This window comes from Gossypium hirsutum, chromosome A01 (genome assembly GCF_007990345.1).
Source record: "Gossypium hirsutum isolate 1008001.06 chromosome A01, Gossypium_hirsutum_v2.1, whole genome shotgun sequence".
NCBI lineage: Eukaryota > Viridiplantae > Streptophyta > Magnoliopsida > Malvales > Malvaceae > Gossypium > Gossypium hirsutum.
The window spans coordinates 35796350-35810496 of NC_053424.1; the positions used below are offsets into that span (position 1 = coordinate 35796350).

At 32.3% G+C, this 14147-nt stretch overlaps 1 protein-coding gene across 1 annotated transcript; it reads right to left on the minus strand.

The window, feature by feature from the left end:
- Window positions 1-10473: 10473 nt before the first annotated feature.
- On the minus strand, window positions 10474-12387 carry LOC107917082 (uncharacterized). Its single transcript, XM_016846467.2, has one exon. The coding sequence runs from the start codon at window positions 11844-11846 to the stop codon at window positions 10602-10604; it is 1245 nt and encodes a 414-aa protein (XP_016701956.2). The 5' UTR covers window positions 11847-12387; the 3' UTR covers window positions 10474-10601.
- Window positions 12388-14147: the final 1760 nt, after the last annotated feature.

Consider the following 14147-nt stretch of genomic DNA (forward strand, 5'->3'; position numbering starts at 1 on the left):
AAAAAAAAAAGTGTGTAGTTGTTCCCCCCCCATTGCCGTGAGTTAAAGAAAAGAAAAGAGAAAATTTTGTTCATCCTTTTTCATCTTCATTTGGCCGAAAATTCAAAGGAAGGAGGAAGGAGTTCTTGCTTCATGTTTGGTTTGGAAGAGGATTAGGAGGAGGTTTGGCCATACTTGTATCTAGATCAAGGTATGTTTGAGGTTGTGCCATGAGATTCATGCATGTTTTTAGTTGCTAGCTTGAGTTCTAATTAGCCCATGGTTCAAATCTTTGCTATGTCATGGGGATGATATTCGGCCTAGGTAGATTTTGTGTTAATGCCATTGCATGCTAAATATGAAGCTTGTTAATGATGTATGTGATGGTGGATTGATGATTCTTGAATCTTCTTTTAGCATTTTTGAGTGAGCACATATATGCATTGGTTGCTAGATGGAGAAGAATCGGCTAGCAAGTTGTGTGCTAAGGCTGAATATAATTTTTGTATATTAATGAGTAATGCATGTGTTAAATTGATGGAAAGGGAGAGGATGCTTTACTAGTGTATATATGTGTGTATTAGCCAAGTTTTGAACTTGAAACAAAAGGGTGTTTAGTCAATACAAGTGACCATACTTGTAGAATGTATTAAGTGTTGAAATCGGCCCCAACATAGACATGCATATTCGGCCATAGGAAGGAGATTGGTGTTGCATGTATTCGGTTAGAGGCAAGCATATTGATGCTTTTGTCTTGGCTTAGAAAATTCGGCCAAGGGGGAAAAATTAGCTAAAATATTGAGTTTGATTCATGATTCCGTACATATGTGACTTTAATGTCTAATGTATAAAAATGGGCTAAGTGCCTTGTGTTCCTCTTTTCGATGCTCAAATGATTAAATCAATTTATTTGTTTAATTAAGCTCAAGAGCAAAGGGGAACTAAATCCGATAAAGGGAAGGAAAAAATGGTCGAATAGCTATCGGAATCGTTCGACAACACCCGAGGTAAGTTCTTGAGTAAAAGAGCTTAAATTATGATTTGATTAGATCATGTTTTAAGCAAACCAAAATCATGCTCTTTGTGTGGCTATTGAGCCGAAATTGCAAGAATGATAAATGTCTTGTGTTTGAGTTTTACTAACGAAAACGAAATACGAATGTGCCACGATTTATTGTTAAATGTGCATGGTTATTTGAATGATGTCCGGGCTAAGTCCCGAAGGCTTTGTGCTAAGTGACCATATCCGGACTAAGATCCGAAGGCATTTGTGCGAGATACTAATTCCGGGCTAAGCCCGAAGGCATTTGTGCGAGTTACTAAATCTGGGTTAAGTCCCGAAGGCAATTGTGCGAGTTACTATAACCGGGCTATGTCCCGAAGGCATTTGATCGAGTAGCTATATCCGGCTAAATTCCGAAGGTACGTGATATGGGAATGAATGATCTTTCTGTAAAAATTTCAGTAAATACTCTAGAAACATCCCAACACTGAGGTATGTTTCGTATGTGCTTGAATTTAGTTGAGCCCTTACAAATAAGTATTCGCTCAGTTGATAAACGAGCTACCGGCCTTTGGCTAAGTTGATCTTTTGTGTATGTACATAAGGGTTGGTAATGTGAAGCAAGTATGATATCGAAAATTTTTGCATATGAAATTATTCGTTTAGCTATATGAATGTTATACTTTTGCTGTGCTGGAATTCCTTGCTCAAAACTTACTAAGCATAAATTGCTTACTCCGTTTCTTTGATCCTCTATTTTATAGATTTTGGTTCTCCAGCTATCGGACTCGGGATTTTGAAGTCGAAGTCGCCCACACTATCAAAGCCCCCCTTTTTGGTACAATTTTGGTTGAACTTCGAAATGGCATGTATAGGACTACCCGTTTGTTGTGGGTCATGGACCCTTTGGACTTGTATAATTTTGGATAGCCATGCGAAAATGGCTTATATATGTTTGAGTGTAATGTTATAATCATTTGGTATGGATATGGTTATTGAGAGGTGTGGATAGGCTTGACAAGGATTGGCCATGGGAATGGTTAATCACTATCATAAATTGAGCTACTTATGCAAAAAGGGCTAGTTGAATCATGGAAACTATGAAATAGGTAAAGTCTACCTTAAAGGCAGATGCTGACAGCAGCAGTGATGTAGATTTGGAAATTCACTAAAAATAGTAGGAATGGAATTAAATAGTGAATAAATTATGTAAATGAACCTTGATGAATCTATTTTCATAGGAAAGTAACGAAATAATCATACGGACAGTATGTTAAGAGATATTCAGGTTCTTGTGAGACAGGGCCAGAACGGTTTCTGGATTTCCTGTTCCGACTTTGGAAATTCATTATAAATTAACCAGAGACAATTAGGAGTCAAGCCATATATGTATAGATTCCTCTCTGAGTCTAATTTCTATAGAAACAAACGGCATCAGTATTGAAGCCCTGTACAGTGAGATATCCAAGTCGTAATGCACAAAGGTCAGGGTAGTCGATCCCTGTAACATGGGAGACTTTGACTAATAAACTGTACTAATTGGCCCAACCAAAAATTCTAGAAAAAAATATGTAGATGGGCATATGAGTCTAGTTTCAGGAAAAATTTACGGAACTGGATTCCGAGTTTCTGAACTCAAGATATGATTTTTAAAGCGACTATTATGCAGATTGGCAGTGTCTGGAAATTTTTTTAAAAGTCTGTTAACACCTCGTGTTCGACTCCGGTGACGGTCTCGGGTTCGGGGTGTTACAATAAGTGCAGGAACTTGGTTATGTGAATGATGTGTTCATTAAGTGACCAGGATATGGTAAGGTTATAAACAAGTAAGTTATACATGAGGATGATTTTATGGTGACCTTGTGATCATGGGCCTATACTTGTGATGTATGAAACGTGGTGAAAATGATTTGTGATATGTATGTTAAAATGAGGTTAATACAAAGAAAGTGTGAAAAAGTGAATTAGCAATAAAACTATTTTGGACAGTAGCAGTAATGTGATTTTAAAAAATCACCAAAAATAGTAGAAATTGAATCAGAAACTGAATGAGATATCAAATTAAATCTTAATGAGTTTATTTTTATATAAAATAAACAGAGAAAGAAAAGGAGTTCTATATTTTGAGATATTTATGTTTTTGTGAGACTGGTTCAGAATGATTATGTGATCCCCAGTTCTGACTTTGGAAAATCACAAAAATTTGGATAAAAGTAATTAGAGGCTTAAAATTATATTTTTAAAATCCATAATGAGTCTATTTTCAAGATAAATCAACAAGAACATTATCCGAGTTCTGTACTGTGATATAATTAATTTTTAGTGAAGAGAGGTCAGAACTATCAGAATGTGAAATAGGGGAAATTTTAATGAATAAACAGTACTAATTGGCTAAACCAAAAATTATGAAAATTTTATGGTGGAAAGATATATGAGTATTGTTTCAATGGAAATTTACGGATCTTAATTTGGAGCTCTGTAGCTCGAATTATAAATAAGTAAGTGACTATAACTCGTGTGGACAATTTGATGTGAGCATTTATTAGTAAATTGTGAAATCGTACTTACAAGAATGCTATATACATTAAGGATGTGGAATGGAGAGGAGGAGGAGAAAAATAAATATATGTGGAATACATGGAAACTATGGTATATGAAATATTGATATAATGAAATAAATGATATGTGTTTCTAAGAAAACAGAAAGAGAATGATATGTATCATGACATGTATATATATATGACTAGTCTCAACGTAATGCTTGTTGGGTATGGAGTTGAATTGAAATGTTTCAGGCAAACATGTTATTTTGCGCATCTGAATTGTGGTATTTTATAAAGATATGATCTAGTTTTAAATATGAATGCTTGATGATTAAGCTGAAGATATTTGGTAAGATGATAATCTTGGTATAAATGTATAAGTGGTACTATAATAAGCAAGGTAAAATGAGTATGAGATACACATGTATGATGACATACAAATGCTATGTTTGTGGTTTAATTGAGAATATTTAATCATTAAATGAATACCATGTTATATGCTTTTGATTTTGTATAAGTGTGTAAGAGATTAAGGTTGACCAAAGCTTGGAAAATAGCCTAGGTATATTCCACACAGGCAGAGACACGACCATGTGTCTCAGCCGTGTATGGAACATGACTTCGGGACACGGGCATGTGGAGCCTTAAAGCATGAAATTTCCAAGATTTTTGTAAGTTCTCAGTTTAGTCCTGAACCCTTTCTAAAGTAGGTTTTGGGCTTCGTAGACTCAAATAAGGGACTATGTGTAAGCGAATGAACATTTTGAAATATGAATGAAATTTTATGGCCCGTATTTTAGTTTAATGTTTGCATGTTTGTCCGGTAACGCCTCGTACCTTATCCCGGCCTCGGGTATGGGTAAGGGGTGTTACACATAAAATACTATGTGAGGTAACAAAGTATCCTTACCTTGAAATAGTTTAATCACAATAATCTTGCAAGTTATGCAACGCAATTATATCGTCAGATACTGTTGCTAATTTAACCCTCAGCTACCTTAGATGATTAAACATGCACTGATTAAGTACTATGCCTATTAATTGCAATTTCAATCTGTTTAAATAATTAATTCATTAGTTCCATCACAATTATAATGCAAGAATAACTTAGGCATGATTTTACTTAATCAAGCATCTTTACTGAGGCCTATAACAACATAAACACAATTTTAATAATTTAAGAGGATAAATTGCAATCAACCCAACACGAATTAAATTCAAGCTAAGCTAATTAAATTAATCATTCCAACAACATAAATATTCATAGATATGTTCATCACAAAAACAACAAAAATTAAAGAGATAGGGAACAAGAATCAAATCTGGTGTTTTTCCGTGGCTTGACTAGGTTGCTCTATTCTTCGTTCTTTGTTGTCCTCGTTGATCAAGGCTTCCATGAACACTCACTTGCCACTCCAAAATTTCCGAAGAATATCCCTTTCTCAAGAGGAGAAATCGGCAAAAGAGCAAGGAACTTTGAATGGGAAAATGAGAGAAAAAGTAAAAAAGGAGAGAAGAATTGTGAGAGAAGAGATGTGAATGAGGGATGTCTTGAATGATCAACCAAGGGGGGTTTTTATAGCTAAATGTGGCAGCTGAAATTTGCTAAAAATAGTAACCAAATAGCCACCCCTTGGCCGGCCTCCCATGTGGAAAAGTTGATGGCTTCAACTTTGCTAAACATGGCTTGGGGCAAATCTACAAAGCCACCAATTGTGGAGGGGTTTAATTGCAATTTGAACAAGTATTCAAGGGCCTCTTTGCAAGCTTAATTAATCAACTAATGAGCTGAATTGGGTCAGCACTTGGACGGTTTTGGGCTGTCCTTTTCTTAGCCGGTTTGTTTCAATTGGACCATTTTTTCATAATTAATTAATAATAATTTATTAACTCAAATTAACTTGGATATAAATTAAAATTAATTATATTATGAATTGGATATACATGATTTTGGATCGTCTTAGGTTGGAAAGTAATTTTCCTTGGTACTTCAAATTGCTTCTCGGTTTTGTGCTTCTAGCAGTGTCTACCGAGCTATTTTTTTCCATTTGTGCAATTCTGTCGAAAATAACGAAAATTAATCAAAATTAATTATAAAATTAATTAAAATTCAGCATGTTCATAATTTAAGTACAATTTAATTCTTTTATAATAATTAATTTTTTTGACAAGAATTTAACCAAATTCGCATGAATTTAAGTTAAAAAGGGTATGAAAAGGTGTGTAAATTTTTGTGTTTCCATAAGTCGATAAGGTGAGTTAGTTCTTTTGAATTCTGTATGAAATGCTAATTGAATTGAATGTATGTGATTAAATGTTTAATTGTGAAATTAGACTTAAACTGATAGTTATGTAAATAATGTACATTGAATTATATATTGAATTGATTTGATTTAAGAAATGAATAATGTTGACAGATGCATGATAATGGATTGATGGAAATTTAGTTTTAGTATTGAAGATTTGGTATATTGAATCAAATTGAGAAATAGGGTTGTGCGACTACCTGTCGGAGAGTGCTAGGTATCCCATTTGTCAGTTATATAACCAATGTTGAGCACATTTATTGTCGGTCTTAACCAGCCAGCGCAAGGTGTAATTTATTATTACGAATTTATCCATCAAGCACTTGGTGCCAAATTAGTGTGTTGGTTGGATCTGTGTATCTGTGTATCTGTCTGAGTCCGAGTAATGTTAATAGGGAATTGAAAATGGAAACCAAAACCTCGATAATGGAACATTTAAGTTAAGGATGACTATGAACTTTGAATGTATTAAATGGTAAATTTTGAAATGGAATATGTTAGCATACGATCTAATTATCAGATGATATATGTCATGTTCTAGTATTAATAATAATGTGATAGTTTGAAAAATGAACGAGTGAATTGTCATATGGTAATGACTGTATTGCATTTTTTTTTTGTGTGTTAACTTATACATCATTATATCTAAGATTAGTTATTAATATTCGAATTATAGAAATACCATTAAGTTACTTAGCGTATGGTTTTGTTTTACGTGTATAGGTTAGGTACTTAAAGATTTGATTGTTGTTCTAGCATCCAACGACAATCCCGAACTCAAATATTGGTGAAGGGTTCTTTTTGGTTCTAGCATGTACCTAGGATGTGTTGTACTTATTAAGGTTATTTTGAATTTTGTTGGTCCTGAAAGCTTGTGTAAATATGTATAAGTGTGATGGCAATGGTCATTTTGTTGATAGCTTGATAGCTGCTTTGGTTATTTGCTTAATGTTTTCATGAATGAGATGGTCATATGTTTGGCATTATGTTTGATTAATGCTTGGTTTCGGTTTGTTTCATGATATGCCTAGATTGTGTGTTAGCATGAAATTGGAAAAAAAGTTATGTTTATACCTATGGTTTACTTAAAAGTTTTGGTAGCTTTTGTATCTAGGTTATTATGCTAAAATGAAAATCATAGGTGGAATTATTATATGGTTGAATGAGTTCATGATTAGCTTGAATTATTTGAGGTGCCATTGAAGGCATATTGGTATGATTGAGTAGGATCATTTAGTTAGATTTGAATTGTTGGTTAAGGTGCCAAATGTGGCATAATGGTTAGGCATTTAGGATGGTCATTGTATATGATGTTTTTGACTTATTTTGGATGCTTTTGAATAGGTTTTTAAGCTTTCCTATACTCAATATTTACCCGAAGTAGATTGAATAATACATTTGCACATGCTCGTATGTGATCATTTAATATTTATTTGAGATTTTCATCAATAAATTGTATGAAATTGTTTGGTAATTGTTTGTAACATCTCATTACTTGGGTTTGGTGACCAAACTGGTAAGGGGTGTTACAACATGGATGATTTAGCTAGTGCTAATTTGGCTAATGAAAAGGGTGATAATTTCTTATTGGTGTCAACAAGCAAAAGCTCCAAGCTTATGTACGAGTAGATCCTGGATTCGGGGTGTTCTTTCCATATGTATCCCAATAGGGATTGGTTCTTCACATATTGTTTAGTTGAAGGTGGAATTGTGCATATAGGGAATGCTTCACCCAGTAAAGTAATCGATATCGTTACTTTTCATATCAGGATGCACGACGGGACAATTTGAACACTGTCAGATGTTAGGCATGTGCCTAACTTAAAGAAAAATATCATCTCCTTTGGAATTTTAGACTCGAAGGGTTATAGAATTAACATCGAGTCAAGCAACAGTAAGGTATCCCATGGGGCTTTCGTTTTCATAAAAGGTAAAAAGATTGACAGCTTTTATGTTCTATAAAGATCAATGATGACTGGTGAAACAAGACGTCCCTCATCTATTAAGGAGTTGATGTCAACTCATTTGAAGCGAAGACAACTTAGTCATAGGAGGGAAAATGTATAATAGTTTCGTATAAGAGAGGTTCCATTTTGGATGCAGGTTTTGAAAAGATATGGCATTGCATTTGTGAAAATTAAAACTGAGTCAGTTTTGATTTGGCAGTGCACAAGTCGAAGACTAGAAGTCTTCCAGCTTCTAAGCACAACTTCGGCTCAGTTAATATCTTGCATAGTTCGGGATAAGCTCGTGGCAGGATTTGACAAAAAAGGCGTTGTGAAAACACGATTCAAGGTGGAGATTTGTAGAGTTATGCCTCTCATTTTTCAGCTTTTCTTCTCTCAGTTAAACTCTTTTTATAGTTTCCCACTTAAGCTTTGATTAGTGTAGGTTATTTTAATATTATTTGACTTATGAATTTAGCATATAAATAGACCATTTTCCACTGTAAAAAGATAACTCATTACACATTTAGGTATTAGCATTTACAAGCTTTTAGAGAATTTTATGCTTACGTTTTGAGGATTCTTATTTTGAGTTTCGGGGTTTAGCTTTATGTCAATCTTTGTACTCTTTGTTTTTGCTGTTATAGCGAAAATATCTTTACTCGTGATTTTCTATCATTTTCGAAAGGATTTTTTTACGTAAACTATTTATGCTCGACCTTTTCAATTTCGTTGTTATTTTACTTATTCATTTAGATTTGTTTTTAATTTTTTAATTTTTTATTATTTTATTTATTTGTTGTTTAATCGAATTTGTCCATCTTATATTTGGAAAATACGGACAACCATACTTAGCCGCTCTTGATCCCGTCTCTGCGTATATTCCAATAAATAACCTAAAAGATCTAGCATGTGAGGCAAAATCTGGGGCAACCAATCAAGTTGGGAAAAAAGGATTAATGATAATTGACTTTTTGGCAGAATAGCATCTCACCTTGCTTTAATTATTTCATCAATTTGCGACTAATGTAATTCAACTCTAATCATTCCCTAAAACATAACCTATTTGCAATTGTTACTTTTTAAAATTCGAAAATTATACATAAACTATCACAAGGATTTGGTGATAACTATTTTATACCGCGCTAGCACTATTTAAAAATTGTCCTTAAATTATTTGTCAATTTCTAAACTCTTATATGAAATTAAGAAAAAGAATAGAATTCTAAAGCCGTCTCGGCTATCTCCTAAAATTGCCCTCGATAATACTTCATTAAGTATATCTTAAGGTGAAGGGCACCTGTTTTTAATAAAACTACTAATCATTTAATAAAATGATTCAGGTTATTTAATCAAATTTAAAATCGAAATGAAGGACAAGAAAGGAGAATAAAAACAATTATTATTGAAATAATAGGAAGCCATATTTTAACTTGTAGTTTATGATTGCGGCAGGTAAGCTATGGGTTCCTTCAATCTTGCCACCAATTGCTCCGCACCATCATTTTACTTAATTGAAAAGCAGAATTTTCTTTTTTTTCGATATAAAAGTAATTTCCTTTCATAACCTAAAAAACGTTTCGGGAATCAGTTATAATCTTGAAAGTTAAATATGATTTGTTGGGGTTCACGTATGAATCAATTAAATTAAATATTAAGTTTAATTAAAACTACAATCATATTAATTGAAAAATTAGAATTAAAGCTATTTAATATAAGATTGTATTTGAACAAATATTATATTGTTACCATTATTTGGACAATGAAAAGAAGTGTTCGTATATACCGTACCCTAAATTGAAAAATAAAAACATACTTATAAATTTAGTTCTTAATATTTACTCATTTTATTATTATTATTATTTTCAGTTATTTTAATCACATACTTTTAAAATTTAGCCAAATTATTTTGTTTGAACCAAAAATTAATTGAACTGTTAAAATTTTAACAATATTGATATAACCACTAATGTAGTAATTCACGTATAATTCATAAAAATTAAAAAAAATAAAATTAAAAAATTAAAAGTGTTCATAAAAACTTTTATATTTATCGATGTTAATTATGAAATATAATGAATACTACGTGAGTTACCATGTCAATATTATTAAAATTTTAATAGTTTAATAATTTTTTTCAACAAAATGCAAATAATTTATGGATTAATATATAAAAAATAATAATAACAAAAATAGTAAAAATTAAAGATTAAATTTATCTATATATTAAAAATAAAATACCCAAAGGGAAAAACTGAGTTACTGGGATTGTACATAAAATCAATTAAGCAAAAGAAAATTTGTTGTCTTTATTTATTTTCATTGTAATAATTAGAAGTTGAATGGGTTGAAATTAAAGCCTGTGGAAAGCGCCAGGGAAGGTCCTTTGGTCCTCTCTCTGTATGCAGTTCCCAAGAGATTTTGGAGCACTTGGGGAATGGGGTAGACAGGACCACCAGGCATTGGGGTTAAGGTTAGGGTTAGGAGGATTTAATATTTAAGGAACGGAAAAAGGCCTTTTATTTATTAACAACACCGACCTAATTAGCTTCTCCCACTAGATGTTGCAGTTGAATTCCCCAACCCGATATTAAAACATATAATTTTTCTAAACTACTTGATTAAATTGTACTGCTGTACATTTTTTAAGTGTGTTAATCCCGACATAGGAGGATAATATAAGTATACTGACGGAATTAAGTATAAATATAATGTGAATTAATTATTTCTGAAATGAACAAAAGAGAAAAAGAAGAGGAAAATAACCCTTCTAGTGCTGACAATATTCTGTACATTAATTAAGTTTAGTAGTGATTAATGATTTCTATTCTGCAGGACAAATCCATGAATCAAGGGTACCTTCAGTTCTTGAAGAAACGGTGTCCAATCCCTTGTCATGGTGGAATGCTGATGAGGACGCTGAGTAGTTCATTTTGCAGCTGTTAACTCTTTGTGAATTATGATCAGTATTACCATAACTCCCATCTAAAGGCCTCAAATGCTCTTGGTTCCCATCGTTCAAGCCAACCCCATGACTTTGTAAGCCACCGACGCCTGCACTACCATGACCATGGCTCAACCCCAGTTCATCAATGGAAGGCATGGCTGAGCTTCCCTGGGACTTCAGACCGAAACCAGGCAAATTAAGAGATGGGTGTAACGGAGGAGGGTCTAGAAAGGACTGGAACGATAGTATGGGGGTCTGGTTCTGCAAGTTTGACATATTATGAGGCTCCTTTAGTAAGCCTATATCACCAGGGAGTTGATAGTTACTAGAACTAGGATTGAAAGCAGTAGGATTAACGGAGGAATCGCTTGTAGTACTGGTAATATTAGCAGCATCAAGTAAAGAAGAAGATGAGGATACAAATGGAGTCGTCTGAACCCTTTTAGCCGAGGGACGTAAAGGGTAGAGAGAAGCTAAAGGTTCCAAATGACTGGACCGTGAGCCAGATCCAAAAAGGTCCAGCCTTCGAGAATATGATGAACCTGAAAATGGTGGTGCAGGTATTCCAGTGAATTCTTGCACCATTGCTCTAAAGTTGGTTGTGTCGGTGGTGAGAACTGTAGTTGGTGCTCTCCTTGACGCTCTTGTTCGTTTCTTGGGGTTCCTTACAACACTTGTTTTCTGATCCGACTGTGTTGAAGATCTAACACCATTCTCATGAACTGCTGTTGATTGCATCGATGTTGTGCTTGGAAATGAACCTTGATTAAATCCTTGTGAACCTATGATAGACTGGCTTGATAAAGATGAGCCTGGTAGGTTATTAAATTCAATACGGTTGGGTTCGGATCTCATACTCATTCGAGGCCTAACACCATCAAAATTTAGCAGTGAATTTCTTGGTTGAGATTGAGAGAATTGGTTGAAATAATTTAGCGAAGGAATAGGATCAAAGAAAGTGAGTGGCTGGTTTAAGTGGTGGACAAGTGACGGTTGTTGATTTGACAAGGGATTAAAATGGCTTGAAGCGTTCAAAAAAGCTGCGACTGACTCAGGCCTTGAGTCATACTCTTCATCACCACCACTTGAAGATTGCATACTACTACTGTTACCAGAATCCATAGCGAGAACTTTGATTATAATATCTTTGAAAGGAAATAAAAAAAATATAGTTAAAGCGATTATGAAGACACTAGAAAAGTAGGCAAGAAATGAATGAAAAGAAAATACTTCTTTCTAAAACAGCATTGAGAAAGTTGCCATGTTCTTAGAGGCTAAAGCTTCCCAATTCCTCTGATATTGACCCTGATCTTTCCTTTTGATTTTCACCCAAATAAGATAACTTTCTATGATAGTTTCTAAACATAAGCAACAACGTTTCTTTTTTTTCCCTCTTCTTCTTATTGCTTCCTTACCCAATACGATGGATGATCTGAATTAGGTTTTTTGGAGTAGGAAAAAAGAGAAAAGAAAGGAGATGAAAGGCTATTTAAAATTTGTATTTTGATTGAAAAATAGATGGGAGACAAGGGTCTCTCATCAAACAAATGTTTTCAGCTAAGAAATCTTAACAAGATAGTGCGGGGTGGGGTAGCCATCGGAGAAGAGAAAAGAGGTGGCGGTGGCTGGCAACGGGTCAAACTCAAATGAATGAGATGTTGGAGAGAGAGGGGTTGGCTTAATAATATATGCTCATTGCTATATTAATGTGAATGTAAGAAAAGTATAAGTTACATTAATTTTAAAGATAGTATGAAATAGAGTTATTATATTTTTTAATAGTTTTTATGATACATTAATATTTTTATATTAAAATTTAAGATTTTAATTTAAATTAACTTTTATCATGAGAATGTTAAAATTTAAAATAAAAATATTGATATAGCATAAAATTAATAAAAAAAATATAAATAACATAACGTTATTGTTTGATATAATTATTTTTCATAATAATAATATGGCTTTACTAAAAAAAACCGAATTTAAGAAAAGTCCTTTTCTTATCCAGCTTTAGCTTAATAAACACTATTGGTATTATAACAATGAAGACATATTTAAGCACATTTAAAAACAGTTTTTTTCTCTTATATAAGAATTGATAAGAATTATAGATCAAAGTGAATATTGTATACAAAATTTAATTAAAAAACTAAAGATGGCATAGTTATTTTTTTAAGAAAACGTTTTTTTTCTTTATGTAAGAATTGATAAAAAATTTAATTAAAAAACTAATTTTGTTGACAAAAGAATTTTAAACCGTAATACTAAACTAGAATTATGAGCATCTTAAAAATATTTTAGATAAACTACAAAAATGGTTATTAAACTATTATCTTCCTTTTATTTTAGTTACTAAATTATTATTTTTTAATTTAGTTATTAAATTTTTTGAAATCAATATTTTGGTCACTCAAAGATTTGCGTATTTTTGGTCTACTAACAAATTTAACCTTCCAATGTTTACACATTATATTAATTTGATCCTAGATATAAAATATTCAACAAAATTAGCCCTCAATGTTTACAAAATTTTTCATTTTAGTCTGAATTCTAAAAAAAAAAACTCTATAAAATTAACCCTCAAAATTTACAAAATTTGTTAATTTAGTTCTAATTCTAAAAAAGTCAATAAATTAATTTTGGGTCTTCTACAAAAATTAATAATTTAAGCTTCTTAACCCAAAAATCTTAGCTTTAGGTTTATAATTTATTTTAATTTTATCCTACTCCAATATAAAATTTCTAACATCATCTTTGGCATAGATTATTTTTATACACCTTGTTTACTAACCTAACACATAGATAAGGGAAAAAAGAATGGAAAAAATACCATATAGTAATGATATTTAAAACATTATAATTGATGAATCAAAGTTGATTACAAATCTCCTGCAGAGGCTGTAACAACCAACCAGTTAGCTTATATTAAAAATAAACCACAAACAACAAAATTTAATATTTGAAATAGAAAAAAAAAAGTGAGCTCAAGGTGCCATCTCTAACTTCAAAGTAGAAGATAAAAATATGGGAAATGGATTGTTTAGTTATAGATAAAGTTATGTGAATTTTTTAGAATTCGATCTAAAATGAAAAATTTGTAAACATTGAGGGCTAAATTTGTTGAATATTGATACAATGTGTAAACATTGGAGGGCTAAATTTGTTATTAGACCATTAGACCAATAAAAAAAACTCAAATTAGTTTTGAGTGACCAAAATATTTGATTTTGAAAACTATAGTGACTAATCGAAAAAACCTAATAGTTCAGACCAAAATAGAATCAAGGCAATAGTTAGTGACAATCACTACAGCAAAACATATTTTTAGCGGGATTTTTTTTTTGCCTTATAGAGGTGCTTATAAGCGCTGCCAAAACAATTTGTGGCGTTTTGATAAGCGCCGCAAAAATTATCACTATAGAT